Here is a 21,941-nt window from a genome sequence, read left to right on the forward strand (position 1 = left end):
TGCACCTGAAAAGCGTTGTTACATACACCGATCAGGCATAACATTATGACCACCTGTCTAACACTGTGTAGGTCCTCCTTATGTTGTCAAAAATGCTCTGACCCACTGGGCGCCAGGATGTTGGCAGTGGATCCTTTGGGTGCTCTGGGTTGTGCTGTGGGGCCTCTGGGGATCAAATTTGTTTCACCGCATCCTGTTGATGCTTGATCAGAATGGGGTCTAGGAAGTTTGGAGGTCAAATCAGCATCTTGGGTGACTGTCATGTTCCTAAACATGTTCCTGATTGATGTTTTTGTGATGTGGTGGAGCGCATTTCCTACATTTACTCAGTTATTTAAATAAAAAAGGAAACAGTGCACATATATATTGGATCAGTTATGCAACAGTGTTCATACACGGTGTTTCTACTTCCCCATTCATTCAGTTTACAAGGTAGTGAAGGCTACAAAGCGCCTTTCATCACCGCTGTCACATTTATAGCTGTTGTGATTACATTAGAAGTGATTGGGTGAGCCCGGATCACGTGACCATCCTTCGACAGGAGTTTCCACGACAGCTGAGTAGCAGCTAAATGCGTTTTTTCACCTGTAACATTGCTCCTTTTTCTACTCCTGTGAGGCCAAGTTGTGTAAAATGGGAGACAAGAAGAGTCCCACGAGGTAAAAACTTCCGCTCGTACGTTTGAACGGAGACTTTAGCGGCTCGCTGGTAAACAGGCAGCTCGGTGAATGGATGAAGCTGTTTTAGTGAAGTGTTCATGGCGGCTGGCTGCTGGTTTAATGTGGGGCAACAGCCTGTGTAACCTGGAGGCTCCGTCTGCTTCACTGACCCGCTCCCGAGCAGGAAATATCTCCCCAAGTGTCGCCATCCGCGGTCGTTTGTTTAACCTCACAGCTAGTTTCCGGAAACGGTGTTCTCATTGTAAAATTGTCCGTGTGTGTTTGTTTTGTTTCTGTGTGAAGGCCAAAGCGGCAGTGCAAGCCCTTCGCCGACGATGGGTACTGGGACTGTAGCGTCTGCACGTTCAGGAACAGCGCCGAGGCGTTCAAGTGCATGATGTGTGATGTCAGAAAGGGGACGTCAACTCGGTAAGACACACTTAAGCTGTTAATTTTTAACCATCAAACCACCGCAGGAGCGTTTTAGTGGCACTCAGCTGTGTGTGTAAGCAGCAGTCACGGAGTCGTGCTTTGCCAGGGATGCGTGACATTGATGTAAATTACACGATAATAATAAAAAAAAAAGGTAGTTGCAGATCTATTAGGTGATATCTGTGGTAACAACTCTGCAATAAATCTCATCTTCATGAGGATTATAGTAGAGACTGATGATTCATTCAACTTCAGGCACACATTGGAGATGGCAATCTGGACCTTATCTGTCCCCTGAGGTCATGTCCTCAGTATTATTATAGGAATTTCAGAAAGTCTGGCTACTTTTTAGGGCCAAAAAAACGTAGGATCCAGAAATTGTAGTACTTTGTGTGTTCAGAGAATATACACCAGAACTATCTGAAAGACAGACATTAGCCCATCTCCATGTTCACAAGTGCCACAGTGAAATGAAGTATAAAAAAGACTTTTTTGGGGTAATGAGTGTTTTTTTGCTTTACTTGTTGACCATATTAAATTACCTATTGGCTGTCAAGTCTACCCACACATTTTTATCACTACATTACAGATTTTATAAAAAGCTAATCATTGCAGGTGTGCTTGGAAAGGTGGAGACCAATGTCTTCTTTCCACACAGCACTGTAACTGTATAGTAATCAATCAGAACTTTATTCATTACTATGAGAGCCTCAGTGATCTCTGATGTGTCTGCAAAAATCCTCAAATTTGCCTGAAGTTTGCTGAAAAATGTAACTTTTGTAGTAGATTACAAAGAGACTGGACTGCGGCAGAAAGAAAATTTTTCAGTGGAGAGGCCATTATTCGACTATGTTGACAGTCAAATTGAGTAAATGTGAAATTAGAAAATAGAATATCCCTTATTAGTCCCAATAGAGGATATCTGCAAAGAGAAGAAAATTGATTAGCTAATTTAATACATGTCGGCTGTGCAACATACAGAAAAAACAAAAATTGTAGTGGCTCATACCTTCTGTCGCTAAACATTTCACTAAACTGGCTCCACAGGTGGCAGGGTAACTTCCTTGCCTATTCATGCCATGTATTATCAGTCCTGTCTTTATGTTCCTAATGTTTATTGCACAGATTCCATAAAACTGGACAAAGTAAAAACATGAGCGCCTCTGATTACTCTTTCTTGTATCACTGAGGGGAAGTTTTTGTTTGTCTGTAATGAAATGCATTCGCTGACGTTGATCACCAGGGGAAACAGACCGTATATTACGCTAACTTTTGGGCAAAAAAGCAAAACTTTGTGGAAACGAGGCATCAACTGCTAATCCTATTGTGAGCTTGTTTAATTCAGTGTCAGAAATGGCAAAATGCAGTTGCATGTAATTCTAAACCACACTTCAAATGATAGGTTCACACATTTACATCTTTTGATTTTTTCATCTTTTGATCCAGAGAAGTGGGAGACAACATCCACAGTCTTAGTTCTGTGCAAAATGCATTTTTTATCTTTTTAATTTATCAGAAATCAATGTGAGGTTTTGACAGTCAAAGTTAATTTAAGTAGACTGTCATTTCAGAGTTGGCCCTTTAGTGTGAAAGAGCATCTTAATGTGACTGTGCCTTACTTGTGGCTCAAAAAGGAAACGCTGTTCAGGACAACAGAAAGAGGGCATCAAATGCTTGAGATTGTACCTTTTGTCAGATGCCCACTTATTCATACTACTGCAGGTATAAACCTGCTATTTCTGCCCTGCTATTCACATGGATTTCCCTTCCTCTTTTGATGTGTTAATGGTTTCAGTACCCCTTTGCTATGTGAACCAACAACAACCTTTAAGCAGCAGCCTACACACTAAATATGGCAAGTGTTCCTGAAGACTTGGATTGTGCAATAAGGCAGGTCTGCTTAGTTCTTTTGGTCAGATTGCTTTTTAGAGTGCTCGCCTCCCTTTGTGCAGATTTTCCATGAAATTAAGTTCCCCTGAACACTATTTTGCACAAGCACTGTCGCTGCACCCTTAGACCTCATTTCCACATGTCCATAAATTTGTATAAAATGCCAACTGTGTCCCTTCATGTTTAGCACAAAGAAATGCATTTCATTGCAGATGGATGGATGGATTATTCACCGCAGAAAAATGAAAGGGTAATCAGAGGCTAAAAGTTTCTACCATCCAGTTTTATGGAGGTTGTCCTGCCACATGTGAAGCCAATATTCTGTTATAGGATGTATGAACCACTACAGTGTGCGTGTTCTCCGTATCCTACACAGCTAGTATGTGTTAAACTAGCTAATCAAGTTTCTTTTCTGATTACACATCTACATGATGTGACTGTACATGTAGTCAAACAACAGACCAGCCTGTTAACTAATTCATTTTTCCAATGTCCTAGCACACACAGTCTGGTCTTGCTGTAATCTACAGCAAAAGTTAAAAGTTTTCAACATAGCCTTTCGCAGGCACATCGGTTTCACAGAGATCACGGAGGTTCTCATCAAGATGAAGTGTCGCTTGATTTGTGTACGAACACAGAACTATGTTGAAATTAGGTGTAGCCCCCACAGAGGATGATTGTGATTGGTTTTAAAGAAATACAAACAGCAGGATGATAAGGAGGTGCAGCCAGACTATTCTTCAGAGCTATCTTGCACAAGACTATTTAAAGGCAATTCAAAAGTCAGCAAATCTGAATCAATACATATTTTCAAATTTCAAATTCACTGAGTATCCTCTCATGGTCTGTTGGCTAACTATTCTGTGTGTATTGGAAAAAAGTCAGGTGTTCCTACACAGCTCTGGCTCTGTAAATGATAAATAATTTGGTTGGGACTGATCCAGCCTTCATTGTTACAGAGTTCATCAAGCACAGGTGAGGTTGTGCTTAAGGGGAGATGGGATGCCAGTGTGAATGAGATGAACCGAAAATCTGGCACATATTGATAATCTAACCATGCTAACTAGCTAAATATCAATAATATTTATCCACAATCAGATTACATTTGTACATTTTTTGTCAAATCTTTAAGGCTTTTTGGTGAAAGTCAGTCAAATTTTTTTCTCTCTGAATTTCAAGTAATTGGACTAAGCCCTTCATATGCATTCGGAATGACCAGGAAGAGGACAGTTCAACTTTGCAAACCACATTCGCACCATACTTACAGGTTAAGCGATAGAAATGTAATGACAAAGCCAACATATGTTGGGTTTTTTTTTTCTTTTTTTCTAGAAAACCACGGCCTGTTTCTCAGCTGGTTGCACAGCAAGTAAATCAGCAGTTTGCACCACCAACGCAGCCCAAAAAGGAGAAGAAAGAGAAATCGGAGAAAGACAAAAATGATAAAGAATTGACACTGAAAAAGAAAAGCCATAAAAAGATGAGGTAATGGAAGAAACGACTGACTAGATCTCATTGCTTGTTTTTGACACCAATGAACTATTGTAGTGTCCTCTACACAGTTTTCAGATCCTGTTTCTGTTTGTCTCGTCACCAGGCCCAGGTTAAAAAACATCGACAGGAGCAGCGCTCAGCACCTGGAGGTCACAGTTGGAGATTTGACTGTAATAATCACAGACTTTAAGGAGAAAGCCAAACCCACGTCCACTTCAACAAGTGCTGCCTCAGCAGACCAACACAGTCAAAGCGGCTCAAGCTCTGATAACACTGAACGAGGCGTCTCCAGATGCTCTTCGCCCCGCGGTGAAGGCTCGTCAGTTAATGGAGAGACTCACTAACATTCAGACCTTCACACTCCCAGTCAGCACAGCCCCTTCTTCTGCACTCTCAACAGCCTCAACCAGAGGTTAAACTCCAAAATGCACGTTTTTGTTCATAATACTATAAATGCCAATATGATAGCATTCGCTTCTCACTCTGGGTTGTATTTTTCACAGCCTCCCTATGATGATAAGGAATTCGGGAGTCAGGATGTATGCTGTACACTCAACACTCAGAGAACTGATGCAGCAAACTTATGATGAAATGAAGAAAGGAACAGTAGCATTAAATCCTGGATATTGTGCGTTGTGGTAACTTGTGTTTCAACACCTCAGTGTTACGTCAGTATCATGTTCAGTTGGTCGTTGCTGCACAGAATACACGATGCATTATGAAAGAAATGTGAAGAAGTCACCTCGGAATTGAAGTTTATCCTTGAATTCATTATTTGCACTTAATGGCATCCTGTGTTCACCGTAGCATTGTTTTAGCATTATTTCCATTTTTGCCATTATCAGTAATCTTAACACTGTCGGTTACTGGCCTTTTCCAGATCTCATTTTACGCCATTGGATGGAATAATTGTTTTACTCTCTAACATTTGAGTACAAATATTGAACAGTTATTCTAAGTATGCTTCACCTTCACTTGGTAGAGTTGAGCATGATTTAATCTATAGAATGGTTTATATTGTAAAATAATGTTGAATAAAATAAGATGTAGATACTTGAATGTTTTTCTTTTTGTTCTGCAGTTTAAGCACAGCTTTGAGGTACTTTCAGAGTTTGACTTGCTGGTTTACAATTTTACCTCCCTGTATTCCAGAGTAGGCCTTAATCCAACACATTTATTGAACAGAATTGTTCCATACTGAGATTTTACAAACAAAAAAATATGATACATTATTACATTAAAATACTGTTTAAATGCATCAGTAATTACAATCGAGGAATACGTTTACTCTTGGTAGTTACAGTACTATATATATAGTTGATAATACTTTTGTACTTGAGTAAAAGTTTTAATGTGGCAGGATATTTTTACATTGTGATATTAGTACTTAATTAAAGGATCTGAGTACTTCCACTGCTGTATGAACTGTGTTTTCACAATATGTGAATCTAACTGCTATATTCAATAATCACAGCATCTCTGCAATCCTGTTATTGTAGTACTTTGCATCTGTGTTAACTCGGGTAAACACTGTTTGGAATCATTTTGTTTTATAATGTTTGGTAGGGTGTTCCCACCATAATGGTTTCCATCCTGTCTGCTATAATTACTGTAGCTGAGAAGTCAAATTAACTGTACTCTCTGTACACACACTGTGGCAGATGGCTGATCAGAGGTAACACGTGTAATACAAGTGGGTGGGGCTGACAACTGTAAACACCAACTGTGCTCCTCAGCTTACCTTGTGACTTGATTTATGGGATAGATTAGTTAGCTGCTAGTACATCAGATGGTACCCGGCTAAGATCAACAAAAATGTTTCTTTAGCGCATCAAACCTGAAGCGCAAAATGCGATGCTATCTTCTCGCATTTCTCCTGTGCATGGTCCTCAGCTTCCTCTCTCTGCTGTATGTGTTCAGTCAGCTCGCCTCCACCCTGGAGGACACAGACGGCTGGGCGGCGAGAGAACACGGGATACCCGACAGGAGCAGTCATGAGAGCGGGCGTCTTCTCAGGAAAATGCCGGGACTGGCAGGCCTCCCAGACCGCGGAGAAGGGCTGGACAGGTAGCTTAGCGGACGACGTCGCTTGTTTTTATCTCATACCTGAGCATACTAGTAGTAGTTAGCTTGAGCTGTAGCTGTAGCTAAGTTAGCTACTATTCAAGAATGAACGTTAGTTGTCTCTTTGTAGCTAATGTTTGCTAACGTTACCGACACAAATTGTAGAAGCTACTTTGCGTTAGCTACCGGGCTTATAGTGATTAAACCTTAGCCGGACACGTTAAAAATGTATATATTTTATTATGCTGTTTCCCTCCAGGCTGTAACGTACTTATGTGTTGACTTGTGCCACCTGTTAGCTAGCTAGACAATTTATCAGCTTAGCCTCACTGCCAACTAAGTCTGTGCCTCATTAACATTAGCTATAGGCTGGATTTAAAGGACCACCACCTGTTTAATAGATTTAGGAGGTACTTGAGGAAAAGATCTGATCGCAAAACTCACAGTTCTGATGTCGACAAGATTAATTCAACGTTGAGGATCCAAAAGATCATGTTTTTATTCTGTCAGGTGTAAATCACTGTCAGTTTCTTACTGGAATCCATATTGGAGACTGCCTGCTGATGTTTGTGGAGTGAACTGCTTATTGGAATCATCTCTTAGGTATGACTCATTTTGTGAACCTTTATACCAGTGATCAATGTCAATATTCAACAGCTGTATAACTTTCAACTACTTTCCAGGTACACAGTTCAAAGTTGAAGCGGGGATGTTGCTGCTTTCACATTGTTCGTTGTGACTATACTTGAGTTTGTGAAGTCACAAATGCCATCTCATGATGACATTTACATATATACACCATTAATGACAGCAGTATCTTATCTGTTGACCTTTTAAATCAACTGTTTTCCTATCTGTGATTCATGGGTGTAGAAGTGGCATTAGTTGCTCTTGAATCACAGTCTAAGTCCTGGAGAGATTGATAATGGAGGTCTTAGTGCTTTCATTGATGCCAGTTTGAGGGATGACTAATATTCAAAGTTTTTAAAATCTGTTTGCGTATGCAGGCTTTCACTTCGATGGCATGTGTACAGTGATGTGATTGAAAGTATTCTATGTGGTCTTTGAAAAGTTTGACAAGCTGCATTTCTGATTTCCAAACTTGAAAGCATTAGTTCACAAGGAGCGCTTGGAGGCAGCACGAAATCACAGTGATAGTTCTGTTCTGCATCCCTCCATTAAATCTAATGACAGTTCCAACCATTCAGCGTTGAGTAACAGTCAGCTGAGACTGCTGATATTTTCATTACTTTGTTGTCTCCTGTACTTGTCAGTAGAGCCATGCTGCCGTGAGCATAAATGTCAGGGTTAAATACCGATTCATTCAACTTTGTCTTGGTTCTTAGTGAGAGGGTGGACTCTTCTGTCAAGAAACATAGTGATGAGAGGAGTCACCTGGCTGTGGTGGCCTGTGGCCCCAGGCTGGAGGAAACTCTCACTATGTTGAAGTCTGCTGTTCTCTTCAGCAAAAAGCCTCTGCATTTTTACGTCTTTGCTGAGGAAGAGCTACATAACAGCTTCAGAGATGCTGTAAGTATGCTCCCCAACAGCACCTTTTACATTTTGTATTCATTTGCTGTTATGCAGTTTTGTAAATATTTTCTCATATCACTTAAAAATGGCAAGTATAAAATCTCATTCAGAAGATGTGATGGCGTTGAACAAATTGAGCAAAGAAACAGTCTGCCATTCCTTAGACACACCATTAGCTCAAGTAATTTTTTCACAGGTGTTGTAACTTTTCACTGATTTAGTAAAGAGAACAACAAGTTAAAACTGGACGTATGGATACTGTTGTGATCTTGTGCTTGTCTTTTCCTGAAGCTGAAATCGTGGCCTAGAGTGGTTCAGGCCCAGTTCAACTTCACCATCTACCACATCACTTTTCCCAAGGAGAATGAAAAAGAATGGAAGAAACTCTTCAAGCCTTGTGCCTCTCAGAGGCTCTTCCTACCAGTAGGTCTAGAGTCATCTTTCAGTCATATGTTTTGTAACAAGCACACTTTTGTACAATATACTGATGAGTCTTTTGATGTTTGTTTTTCAGCTAATCCTGAAAGAGGTGGACTCCTTGCTTTATGTCGACACAGATATTCTTTTTCTGCAACCCGTTGAGCACATCTGGGCCCTGCTCACTCAGTTCAATTCAAGCCAATTAGCTGCCATGGCTCCAGAGCATGAAGAGCCACGTATCGGCTGGTACAACCGTTTCGCCCGTCACCCGTACTATGGCAAGACAGGCATCAACTCAGGGGTCATGCTCATGAACATGACACGCTTCAGGGAGAAATTTTTTAAGGTAATTTTGTTGTTTGATATCCATTGCTGACTGTTACTGTTTGTTGAGATTTGTACTTCCTTATTTTATCATACATGGATAGTTGGCAAACTACAATTCAACGAATAGCTGAGCAGTTTTTAAAATGAGTGGTACATGACAGTTGTGGGACATCAAAGATAAAATCTAAATATTATTTGTAGTTTTTAAGAAATGTTCACAATTCCACACATTATATTCAGTTAATGACCGTAACGTCTAGAGATTTGTGCAACATTTTGACAATAAAGAATTAAAAATGTTGTGGGAGAAGCTGCACTGCACTACCAACATCAACCAGCTGATGTCACTCTTGTAATTCCTGTCGCATCTTCCCAGTGAGCTTATTTGTTTGACTGATAAACCATTTCCTTTGAGTTGATGTGAAGTGCTTACCAAAGGGTTCATTGTCCAGAATTGCAGGTTTATGGTGTTTTGATGCAAAATGACACAAATGCTCTCTGATTGCTGTCTGATTGCAGAATGACATGACAGCAGCTGCACTGCAGTGGGAGGAAATTCTGATGCCCCTTTTTCAGAAGTATAAACTCAACATCACATGGGGCGACCAGGACCTTCTTAACATCATATTTCACCATAACCCAGGTTCGTGCAACCACACTCACACCATTATATTGAGTTATGAGTGAAACATTAATTCAGTTCACAAACAATGCTTCACTAAAGATGTTTACTGTTTTGGCGTTTATTAGCAAATACATATTTTAGGGATTTTAATGGAATCTTATTGAATAAGCCCAGTTGTTTGGTGTAGTTATCAACAGACCTGTGTTACTTGCTGTGTTACAGAAAGCTTGTATGTGTTCCCGTGCCAGTGGAACTACCGTCCAGACCACTGCATCTATGGCAGCAACTGTAAACAGGCTGAACAAGAAGGTGTCTTCATTCTCCATGGTAACAGAGGAGTTTATCATGATGACAAGCAGCCAGCATTTCGAGCAGTTTATGAAGCCATACAAAAGGTACCAACATCCTCACAGAAATAATTGGTTTCTACCGTATACACAAACATTACAAAAAATTGCCTCACTGAAGTGTTTTTATTCGTATCCAAGTTTTATATCTTGCTAAATATATCTGAAAAGTGAGATATTCCAGACACAGCTGACTGGAACAGTTAATGCAAGAAAAAACTAAGTTTGAAAGGCTTTGTTTATTCTAGAGATGAGGGATCATTTTATAGACTTTGTTTCCGGTGCCTCTGTCTCTCTGGCCAGAGTATTTGAAGAAACATTTGCTAGTCATTACATTATCAATAGGTACTCCAGGTCATTGCTTTTCTCTCATGGATGCTTCTGTCTACCAGTGCTTAATCAATAGCATGTTAAACGTTTCCGTCATCCTGTCTTGGGTCTCCCAAATCAGGCAAATCAGCCCCACCTGATTTCACCCAGTGGAATGCTTGCTTTTAGTTGTGTCGGCTGTATGGCTAAAATTCTTGATGTTTGTTGCAGAGGTGATGCACCTCATAATTGTATTCAAACATTACTGTGGGCCATTTCAGACGGGGTCAAAAGAGGACATTGGTAGGGAAACTTAAACAGACTTGTAGCTCATTGAAATCTGCCATGAACTATAAATGCTTGACAAAAATTAATCCATACAAAGCAGAAGGTTAAGGCTCATTCTGTCCATCTTAAAAATATAGCTGCTTTTCTATAAAAAGAAACGTTTAAATCACACAACTTTTTGATGTCAAGGAACAATCCTATGAAAAACCTGCAATTCATTAGTCTACCTCTCAGTGCTTTCTAACTAATCAAGCCTGTCATTGGCACTCAATCCAAGCTCATTCCTTCCCACTGAACACGAAAATCTTTAAAAGCAGCTTAATGACTACATGCTTTGAATTTTTAAAGTGAACGATTTCTTAAAACACAGACTGTAGATTTTTTTGAGTGTGTATCTACAGCTGCAGGGTGGTCTGTGTGGGACGCACTCAAAATAAACTACAATGCCCATGTTTATTGTAGTGAAGACACCCATCATCCAGTGTCACATACATCAGGTTTTGATTACAGAGAATAATACATGCTGGTTGGTTCAAGTCATTGTTGGTTTTGGTGGGGTTTTTTTTGTTTGTTTGTTTGTTTGTTTTTTTTTAAAGATGATGTTTTCTTAGGTCTGTCAGAGGCCTCTATTTACCTGTTTCGAACGGTTGATGAGGTGTGGCCATGTTTTGACACCTTCTGTGAAAATGGTAGCTTCTTTAAGTTTGTAAAACATGCTACAGAACACTGCCAGGGCATTACTGGCTCTTGTCAGATTTACTTTAAATGTGTTTCAGCTTGTAAAGTTTAAAAGCTCATAATGCTTCCATCATCAGTGAGAAAGAAAATCAGCCCGAGAGCTCTCTCGCTTTTTTTCGCTTCCGGCTTGCCTTCGATCTCCTCTTGTTGATTTCAGCACAACGGTCAACATGCAGGCTGCAATCGGGGGAGCAAGGGAAGCTTCATTAGCTGGTCTCCATCCATTACCGCCACAGGGCCTAGCCTGGCCACTATCAGTACGGGCAATGTTCTCAGCCATTAAGTAAACGAGCAGGCTTCATTATGGGGCACTCGGCCCTCATGCCTCCATCAGTCTCTCCGACAGCACAGGCACACATACAGCACCGTATACCAGACTCGGAGGAAGAGGAGCGCTGTTGTTTGTCATTAGTAAGCGCAACACATATCCCCTATCATGTAGATGAATGGCTTTATTGTATAGTTGGCTTATTAGTGTAGAAAACAGAAGAGTGTTTCATCCTTTGATCTTTTTTTAGGTTTATGTTTTGTTGGAAGTTTTTATCAGCGCTTCCTGTTGCTTCGTCTCCCTTGGTCCCCTCCCACTTTGTTCCCACTCAGTCCTTTGAGGACAGCATCCTAAAGCCTGGAGCTGGCTATTTTGGAAGAAACTCTCATTTCCATCCAACCAAGAGATCCTTAGTCAGCCCAGCTCCCAAAGGCAGACTCCCTCAGTCAGCAGAGGAACTTACAATAAAGGGCACTACCATTATCCAGCCAAGCCCACAGAAGAGTTGTAAAATTTTTAGTGCTGATGCTAGTTTGAGACATCATGATGGCTGTGTGGACAACGCACCAGCCACATCCACATAAAAATCGATAGGAGGCTGTTAATGGTGCTTTATTGCCTGCTGCAGTATATGAAAGATAATAAAGAAAGCGTGCTTTGAGTAACATAATGCTTTGCCCAACCGAAGTCAAATAAGATGCTGTAAAGTAGTGATTTCTTTTATTTACTGGAGCAATAAAAAATTGGTGTGTCTCAATATAAAAATGAAAGACCCACAGCTTTATTTGCATACTGTACGTGACAAAAGCCTTGGCTGCTAATATTAACTGACTGGAGAGCTAGAAGTTTTTTTTTTCTTTGCTGTTTACTTGGTGACACAAAAGCATAATATAATGAAGCATATCTGGAATGCTGCAGCTGTGGCTTTTACCAATGCTGTCACGCCTTACTAAGCCTATTTGTGTGTAGTTGTGGTCATAGATATTCATCATCCAAACCCTCTCTGAATTGATAGATATGAATCAAATGCAGAGTGTTATTGTCTTGAACTGACAGTGACAAATGGGGTACTTAATTCATGTTATTTGAATGCAGTTTTCATTGTTCCGTTGTAGCTGTCACAGGAGACAACAGGTGTAGTGCACGCACTTGTGCTTTATTTTTAACAAAAACATGTTTTCAGTCTTTTCTGTGTGATGCCAGGAGCAAAAGAGGGGCGGAATTTAAAGTGAGAGCAGCTAGCAGATGAACAACCATGTGATAAAGTCGCATTTTTATTAGTAAATGTCTGATATCAGAAATATATGTTCCTCTTCATCCCAGTACCCATTTGGTGAGAACATGGAGACTTCGCTGCTTCAGCCGCTGGAGGCGTCGCTGCAGACAACCACACATACCTACTGTGGCCGATCCAACCACCTCTTCACCAAGAGGTTAAAGCAGAGCATCACGTCTGTTCAACAGGACGTCACAAAAAGAAGATGACGGCATCAACATGCAAATGCCATTCCATGAACAGTGCCTAATGTCTCTCTGTTGGCAGAGACTTAGATTTAAGTTACTCCTGTGGAGACGATGAGCTGGATGACAAACAGACTCAGGTCAACACCGAACCATCATCTGTTTACAAACTTCATATTAAGACACTAGAAATGAAGAAGGGTAATCTGTGGATCAGGTTTTATGCTTTCATTTTTAGGTGAAGCCAGTTTTGATACATATCTGTCCAGTGAATTCACAATCAGGTCCCTATTTCTTACAATGGTGGAAAATGCACTGAATCCACCTTTTTGGACTTAATAGCCGACAAGACTGACATTTTCTTTATTCCAGACAATCGGGTGGTATTTTTTTTTGTTGTGAGGCATAATCTGTAGTCACTTTGTACAGTGTCTAAAGATTTTGTGGGGGGGAAAAAAAGCAGATTTATCAAGAGTATTTTATTAGAGGTTTAATATAATTCTGCAATCTGTATTTTCATGTTATTTCCTTGCAGTATATCACAGGGAAGGGCTGTCATTACTTTTTAGGTGCTTATTAGGTACGTAAATATGTTCCGTTTTATTTAACAAGGCCCGTGCTAATTGACAATATAGAATCGATCAGTATTTATTATTGTGGGACATCTGTGATAAGAAGCACTTTTTATGTCTTAACTTGAGAATTTAGCATGAGGCTATCATTTCATATAGTTTAAGATTGGAGTTTGCAATACATTGTTTACTGTACATTGGCGTAGTACATCAGTCATTTTGTTGACTTTACCAACAAAACCACATTTTCCTATACCTGGTAGATTTTCATAGAGAGCAGCATTTTCTAATCAAGCCAGCTAGCATCAGGATATCTGCTCTGTGATATGTGTAACAAAACATTTGCACAACTGATTTCAAGATTGTGAGGACACAAAATCATACCTATGATTTGTGTGTTTTATTGTAAAGATGAGATAAACATTTATATGTATGGTAAATATTTTATTAATAAAACATTTATAATGGTACCTAGAATGCAGTGTGCGCTGTATAGAAAATGTCATGTCATTTTAAATGTGACACAGTTTTACAGTGTGTGATATGATTTGAGAGTTCCTACTGTTGCTTTCAAAGTAAATGTGTAGTATTTTTAACAGAACCTTTTATAATGTTACAGAAAAATGAAGGAAATTCAACAGTTATGTATTCGTACTAAGACAAATTAATTCTAGTGTAATCTAATTACTTTCATGCCTAATTAGAGTTCATGGAGGTTTCATTTTGCACATTCTGTTCTCAGTTTTTTGTGTTTAATTGTATATTCGTATAAAGTCTTGTGCATCAGCCATCATAGCTGCTTTGCATAAAGCCTACTTGTTGCCCACTCTCTCCACACAAAGACTGAGCATAAGCCATGTCCTCAAAAGCAGCAGCAAGCTGAAAATAAGAAATCAATGTGTGAATGTGAAAGACTTCAGAAAGTGTTGTTAGATGGCCAAAAAGGAGCTGATGTGTCTGGGTCAGTAGCCTCTGGCTCTTCATTTCACAGGCAGATTGACACACGTGCCTGGAATAGGCAATAGGTCTGTGTGATGAATTTAAAATGGTTTCTGTGCTAAGCTGCTAGATATATCCATTTTCTTGTCAAGGAATTGTTAAGTGGGCAGTGGGTGAGGAAAGCATTCTGTGTTTCTGTGAAGAGACAGTTCTTTAAGGAAAGAATTGTCTCTTCATGAGTTTTTCTCTAAAGCTCAATTTCATGATGTGTAGTTGGCAGAAGCACAGCATATTAGTGATGAGCATATTAAACAACTATATCATGTATTGCAATATAAGCTAATGAGGAGTAACAAAGTTTAAGCATTTTGTTTATTTCATCAGGAGAACTTGTCAGAATGGTATATCACTCCAAACTTTAGGGCATGTTACTCCTACTCAGGGTTGTTTGACATGCTGCAGGCTATAAGGAAGGCTTGTAAATTGGCACTGGTTCATCATTTTAATGAAGAACTTGTATGATATAGCCTCAACACCACTGACCTTCACTGGCAAAAGTTTTTTTAAAGGGTTAAACCAGTACATATTGTTCTTGGCACACACACACACAAAAAAATCACAAGTGGTTGATTTATTTCTCCCATGGAGTAATTATGCATTTACAGAGAACTATTCAGTGCTACTGAATACCTTGGAGCAAGCCTTAGTAAGATGGATGTTTACAATTTCAAAGTGCAAAGCATATTCGGTTTTTAGTGGGAAAGGCTAATGCTGCTCCAGCCTGGTTTCACTCCTCCTGAGTATAATGGTGATTGAGATCTCATTCTCTTTCGATCTAACAGGAACTGCCAATGGATTATTCATGTTATTGCTTGCACCACTTGGTCTCCGCGATGTTCAATAGTGATTTAAAGCGCAGGCATAAATCAGAACAATCAGAGGCAAAATGCCCCCCAACACAGAGCAAAAAGGTTTACAAAGTGAAAACTGTGAAATATTTGGCAGCGCAAAGTCATCAACATCCTTTTTACCTGAAGAAAGTGTCCAGCTTACATCCACAGCAGTTATGTACGAAGGACATACTGAGTTTCAAGATGACAGGGTGCGTTTTTCACAGTGCAGAGTCCATTACAGCTGTTGTTGATGTGAAAATGATGTGCACTCTAGCTACAATTCAGCAGAATGTCCACTAAAAATGTGTGTGCACTGCGTGGACACAGTTTTCTCAAAAGTATTGCATAGCTGCTCTTTAAATGTCAGCTGGGGAAAGTTTATATGATTTGTAACACAACGTCATGGAAGAAAAGAGGAAAATTTATTGTATTTGGAGCCATAATTGGAATCTAATTTTCCTTGGTCAGAATGTACTTATCAAGGCAATTTTAAATGTTATTAATTGAGCTAAAAAATGTATTCAGGCCTTGATTTTTTGCAGACTTTACTGGGTTATAGATTTTACTTCTTAATCAATACAGTTACAGTTTTTGACCGTCAGTCGACATTCACTGACACATAATGTCCATAATCTCTTATTTACAGATGTACTCAGAACTCAGTTCAGTGTTCTGTAGGAATCCCTTTTGCAGTCATTTTTTTTCCACTGTTTTCCCTGGCAAGTCTCTACAATTATTGCTCAAATGGATTTGTGCAGTTTATCAGAGTCCTTCCTGGCAGATTCTCTCAGGCTCTGGCAGACTAGATGGGAAGTGTCTGCGAACTGCCGTCTTCAGGTCTCTTCGCAGATGTAGCATCGGCTTTGGCTGGGCCACTTAAGGACAGCCAGAGAATTGTCCTGAAGCAGTTCTAGCATTGTCCTGACTGTACGATTTGGCTCATTGTTGTGCTGAATGGCCATGTGCACTGTGGAGCAGCAACCTTCATGTCTCTGCTGCACAGAAACTCCCCTTTAGCATTGTCCTTGCATCACATTTCACCATAGGGACGGTATTAACAAGATGATGGGCAGTGCCTGGTGTTCTTGAAGTTAAATTTTGTCTTATCAGAACAGAGAATCTTTGCTGTCATGTGTCTATTCTGCCAAGAAAGACTTGATTGATGGATTGCTGCTGCTGAGTCTGATTTACCAGATGTAGACTTTGCATTGAAGTCTTTCATTTCTGCTGCTTATTGCACACAGCTTTCTCCTCTCCTTCTGCTATTTGTGTTACCATTTTTAAAAATCGCCTTTGCTGGCAAGATTTCAAGCTTTCAAGACTGAGAGATTAAAGATTGAAGATTGAAGAGCGCTCGTCTTCCTGCATGTAAATCTTTCACCAAAACAACTCTCCTGCCATTTTGCAGGGAAGCCATTGCTGCATCCTGGATTTATCATTGCCCAAGATGAGTGTGACTGGCTTACAGAAATACAAACTTCTGCTTTTCCCCCCTATAGCAGAATAATAATGAGGTGAAGTCAGACCATTGTCCAGTACTGACACAGCCGTTCCATTTTTACAGTTACTGAGGCCACTGTGGGAACACTCAAAACTTTAGAACCGGTTTCACACCCTCATCTATGCCTCAGTACAAATTTATAGTGGAGGTGTACAGAGAGTTCATTAGACTTCACAGAATGTTTTTTGTCCTGACATTGTGCATTGTCGGACCTCATGAAATTAATTATGAGCTTTTTGAAACTGTATCCAATCAGTTTGTCACACACAGATGCGCTTCCATCAGATTCTACAAACATCTCCAGGATAATTAAAGCAAATATGATGCAGCTTTTTGAGTGCCATAGTAAAAGGCCCTTGTTTTTCTTTTAAAAGTTGCAAAAACATGTTCTGACTTTGTTATTATGGGTTATTCAGTGTAGTTTGATGGGCAAAAATGGCTACTTCAACACAATACAGTGCGTCCAAGGTGCAAAACATGAAGGGGTCTGGATGCTTTTTTAATTCATTGTACACTGATCAGACATAACATTATCATCCCTTGCCTAATACAGCATAGTGTTGGCCCCCCTTATGTCGTCAAAAGTGCTCTGAACCATTGGGCATGGACAAGAGGACCTTCCAAGGTGTCCTATGGGTTCTGTAACCAGGACGTTGGCAGTGGATCTTTTGGGTGTTCTGGGTTGTGCAGTGAGGTCTCTGAGAATCAAACTTGTTCCACTGCATCCAGTTGATGCTTTTTCAGAATGGAGTCTAGGAAGTTTGGAGGTCAAATCAGCATCTTGGGCAATTGTAATGTTCCTCAACATGTTCCTGATTATTTAATGTTTTTGCGTTGTGGTGGGGTGCATTTTCCTGCAGGGGGAGGCCAGTGACATTTGGGACTGGTATTTGCATGAGACAGTGTGCTTGTTCTGGGACAATGTTTATTTTTCCCGCAGAACACTACATAGTACCAATATGATCAATGCTATTCACTTCACCTGTCAGTGGTCATAATGTTGTGGCTGATTGGTGTATATATGCATACATGCTGCCAGTGTATATTAACTACATGCATGTGAGCATTACACAAAAAAATAATGAGTCAAAACAGGCATTGGGAATGACCAAACACACTTTATGCATTACAGAGTTGTTTTTTTATTGCTTTTTAATATGGATTGAAAGCAGGAAGACCCTTAAGATCTCATAAAGGGAGGCTGTTGCGGCCTTCACGGATTCTCAATCCATGAGTATCAGCACAAGTTTTACTCATTAACTTTATTTCTAAAGAATGTCTGGTCCTCAGTCTGCTCAGTTTGCAAGGCAGCACTTTTGACTGAGGATAAGACTCCAATTAGTCAAGACAAGAACCTGACAGTCAGTCATGTGTCTTGTCAGTTTGATAAAGTGAACAAAGAGACAGCACAGAGTGAGGATGTGAGGAAAGTAAGAAGTTTATCACAGCTGAATGGAGCAGGTAGAAAAATCTGTTTCTTCCCCATGCATCCATCTCCCCTTCTCCCCAGCTTTCCTGCTGCAGAAGGATATCATTTAACTAGTGAACATTTTGATCAATAGTACATTTGCCTGCTCTGCTGAGACAGGTATAATTGTGCTGTATGTCAAGTTTTAAAACAATTAATGTAATTTACCGTTAAGCATTAGCTATGCATGGATCCTTCAGTATCATGCTGAGAGGTGGATTTGCCACTGTAAGCAGAACAACGATGAGAAATAGGCATATGCAAATAAAATGAAATTACTAGCTGAGTGCCTACAGTCAGAAAGTACGGATATTTTTGCATTAAAATGAAGTCCATTTTAACCTTTTTATGACAAGGTAACTGTATAGGGTTTGGATGCTGATTTAGGCTTTCGTTGTACATCATTTGGCATGAAGTCACTTCAAAAGTAAAGATGGACTGTAAGAAATTCAGCTGAGCTTTGCATTGATCAGGCTAAACATCTGCAGTCAGATTCTGTGAAGCTGTGTGTAGTTTTAGCTTTGAACTAAATGTTAAATGACAATGTTAACATGCATACGTTCAAGTGTAATGTTTGATAAGTAAAGGTAAATGGTGTAATATTTGCTTGAGATGCAGTGCAGCAGAAGTATACCGAGACATACAATTGAAATGCTTAGGTCATGTTTAAGTGCCTTAAATTTAGAAAAGAAGAGTATTTGAGCAAATGCACTTAGGATCACCAAATCTTGAGTGGGACATAATGTATCGGCCAAATTTCATGAAAACCTGTCCAATAGTTGTCAATACATTTAATTAAAATCCACAAAATTTAAGGCATCACCACAGTAAGTATATGGGCCTTCTGGTGACCATGAATGTCTACATGTGTTTATAGCGATCCATCCAATGGCTGTTGAGATATTACAGTCCACTCTATGAGGTCGACCAATGGACACACTGGCACTACCGTCCTGATCCAGCACCCAGCTGGCTCACTAAAGATTATTCCTGGATTTACTTCTCTAAACCTGCAGTCCAAATCGAGCCCTTGCAGATTCTTCAAATTTATTCCTCCATGAATAAAAAGGTTTGCTGGATTAATGACACATTGCCTCATGCTACACCGTGTGGATCAATGTTGCAACAAATAATCGATGCTCCCGGCTACCCGAGGAGGATGGAGGCTCGGCTCCTCTCGCTCAGCGGCCATAAACAACAAGTCAAAGAGCTTCCATGGAGACCCCAAGGGCTCTCGCCTCCGCTGCCACCGCATGCAAGATAGCAAGGCATGTTTTATAGATGCATACCATTCAAACACACAAAAATAAGGATGTTATTACTCAGTCTCACTCGTATATTGGCTTTTTATGGCCCAGTTGGAGCAAATGTCATTGAGAGTGAGCATTCAAAATGCACAAGTAATACCATCTGTATTACTGCTCATAAAAGAGCATATCAATCACGCCGGCTGACCTTTTTTCCCCCTGATAAAATGTCTCATCAATGAGCTACATCCTGTTGCCTGGGGGCTAAAGGACTATTTGTTGAAATCAATGCCATGCCAAGTATTGTTAGTGAACAATATGCCTCATGATTCAATACTCCACACTTTCTTAATTGCGTTGCAGACACCACTGACAAGCAGCATTAATGAACTGAGCGTTTGATTCATGGTAACTGATTGAGTGCACGGACTGTTAGGAGCATCCGTTTCCATGCTCCAGCGTGACAGCAGCATCAGTGGCCGCATGACTTGACTGAATGCCAAGAATGTGTTTCTACTGTCTGTTTGCACGTTGAATAATGTGTGGTGTGTCTTGACTTTTGGAGGCATGCCAAAGACGTGGGGTTTTGTTTACTGACGTTCTTCTGGACCTCCTGTAACCCAAAAGCCTTTTTCTCACCACAGCGACCTCAGTTTTAGTGCGTCGTTTTCTGTTTTGACCAAAATTGTTCTAATTGCTTAATAATTACAGTGTGTTGGACAAACTTTGTTCTTTGAACTTGCCCTTAAATAGCTGTTGTCTGCTTCTTTCATCTTTCTAGTCCCCCGAGTCCTCAGTCTCATATACTGTAGGTCATTTAATTCTCCTGCACATGCATCCCTCCTCCACTGGCATTTCCTAATGAATCCATCTCTCCCAGGCCCATACACAGTGGTTGCTTCATTGACTATCGGAGCAGCTCGACCTATGTGTGGAACCTTTAATTGTTTTTCCCAGAGTCTGACAGCAGACGACACATGATGGATTTGCCAGAACTCTTATCTCTGACACGAAAAAGGACAATCTGTGTATACCTTGAAAAACATTCACGGTCAAATGAGAACTTAAAAAAAGAAAAGAGCTAAGTCTGTGCAAACTGTTTTATCTTTTCTTTTTAATGGGTACATTGCCAAGCTTGGTTTTAGACCAGAGAAGTGTCTCATTTGGAGTACATTCAAAGCAAATCCCTTGAGCTACTATTCCACAAACTCCACAATTTGCCACAAATCTCTCTACAGCTCATGAACTGTTGGCTGTGATGGAAGTGTTAAATGAGCTGAGGTTTCAAGGAACAGACGTAGACATGCCCCTCATGTGAAACCTATTGTAAAAACCCAATCTCAAACTAATTTAGCATTCTATTTCTTGCACTCTAAGGCATTTGTAACACTCAAATAGATTAATCAGACACATTACAGCAACAATGCAATTTAAGGTTACCAAGCTGCAAAATGCATAATGAGCTGTGTAGTTTCAACTAAGGAATAGAGCACAAATTGCTCCAAGAAAGACATTTTTCAGACCCCCTTATTATATTTCAAGGGCACTTTGACCACAAAAACACGGAGATGGTTCCTCATCAAAGCTCCTGTAAGTCATTATCATTATTTATGCATGCTTGGACGACTGACTGGCCTAATTTCTTAGTGATATGACTGATAGTAGGCGGAGGTAGATAAGATGAAGACGTGAAGAATTTGATGCAATATTTCTCAAGAAAACCTTATTCTGACTCGAGCAGATGGGGCTTAGTGAAGCACATTGAAAGGCAATTTGTCACCTCGTCCAGGAGGACATCTCACTTGGATGGAGAGTCTCTATACAGCTGACAGTGTGTGGTCCTACAAAGTGGTATCTTGAGAAAAATGAGAAGAAAAGCAGTACTCTACTACTAAGTAGCACTAGTAGAGGAGAAAAGGAGAAATACTTCCATTTGAAATCAAGTTTAAAGTAGTATCTAATTGAAAGACAAGTAATTTATTTTTGTTGTTAGTTGTTTTCAAATAATCTCACAATCACATGTCCTCCCTTGAAGGAAAATATGCTAATTTCTTCCTCTGCCACTTTATTCAAAACAGCATTCCCCTCCCTAAAGTCAAAATCTTCATTAGTTATCCTGTTACACACAAGGCAACGGAACTCAATTGGCTTCCTCAATAACTTGCAGTTTCATACTACACTTGCCTGTTGTCTGTGTGACATAAAGTCAATAATAATATTAAGAGTGAAGGATTATTTTCACAGAAGCAGCCATTACAGAAAAGTCAGAGCACTTTAAAATGGAGCAGCTGTTTCCATGTCAGGGAAATTAACAGGAGGAGAGGAGGCACTGCCTTTATTTTAAAAGTTGTCCATCACGACCGCAGAATAACCAGATTTCAATTAGAGGGGAAAATCTTTATTGTCATGGGACCCAGAGCGAGTCACTGCTATGTGCCTTAAGGGTCCGACTTCACTCTATTTCAT

At 40.0% G+C, this 21,941-nt stretch overlaps 2 protein-coding genes across 4 annotated transcripts; both read left to right on the top strand.

The window, feature by feature from the left end:
- The first annotated feature begins 498 nt into the window (after positions 1 to 498).
- LOC111575175 (YY1-associated factor 2-like) lies at positions 499 to 5,534 on the top strand. 2 transcript variants are annotated; one of them, XR_002746714.3, is made up of 5 exons: positions 499 to 659; positions 963 to 1,088; positions 4,314 to 4,466; positions 4,579 to 4,887; positions 4,979 to 5,534. XR_002746714.3 is itself a non-coding variant. In XM_023280142.3 (4 exons), exons 1-4 carry the CDS (start codon positions 634 to 636, stop codon positions 4,817 to 4,819), a joined length of 546 nt encoding a protein of 181 aa, XP_023135910.1. In that variant the 5' UTR covers positions 499 to 633; the 3' UTR covers positions 4,820 to 5,534. The 2 variants fall into 2 exon arrangements, 1 of the variants encoding a protein (XP_023135910.1); XM_023280142.3 differs by having other exon boundaries at positions 4,579 to 5,534.
- Positions 5,535 to 6,172: 638 nt separating this feature from the next.
- On the top strand, positions 6,173 to 13,897 carry LOC111575164 (glucoside xylosyltransferase 1-like). Of its 2 annotated transcripts, XM_023280120.3 has the most exons (8): positions 6,173 to 6,542; positions 7,050 to 7,142; positions 7,886 to 8,069; positions 8,364 to 8,495; positions 8,587 to 8,838; positions 9,339 to 9,462; positions 9,667 to 9,839; positions 12,718 to 13,897. In XM_023280120.3, the coding sequence occupies exons 1-8, from the start codon at positions 6,325 to 6,327 to the stop codon at positions 12,877 to 12,879; spliced, it is 1,338 nt and encodes a 445-aa protein (XP_023135888.1). In that variant the 5' UTR covers positions 6,173 to 6,324; the 3' UTR covers positions 12,880 to 13,897. The 2 variants fall into 2 exon arrangements, with proteins under 2 accessions (XP_023135888.1, XP_023135898.1); XM_023280130.3 differs by lacking the exon at positions 7,050 to 7,142.
- Positions 13,898 to 21,941: the final 8,044 nt, after the last annotated feature.

The sequence above is a fragment of the Amphiprion ocellaris genome, unplaced genomic scaffold (assembly GCF_022539595.1).
Source record: "Amphiprion ocellaris isolate individual 3 ecotype Okinawa unplaced genomic scaffold, ASM2253959v1 Aocel_unscaffolded147, whole genome shotgun sequence".
Classification (NCBI taxonomy): Eukaryota; Metazoa; Chordata; class Actinopteri; family Pomacentridae; genus Amphiprion; species Amphiprion ocellaris.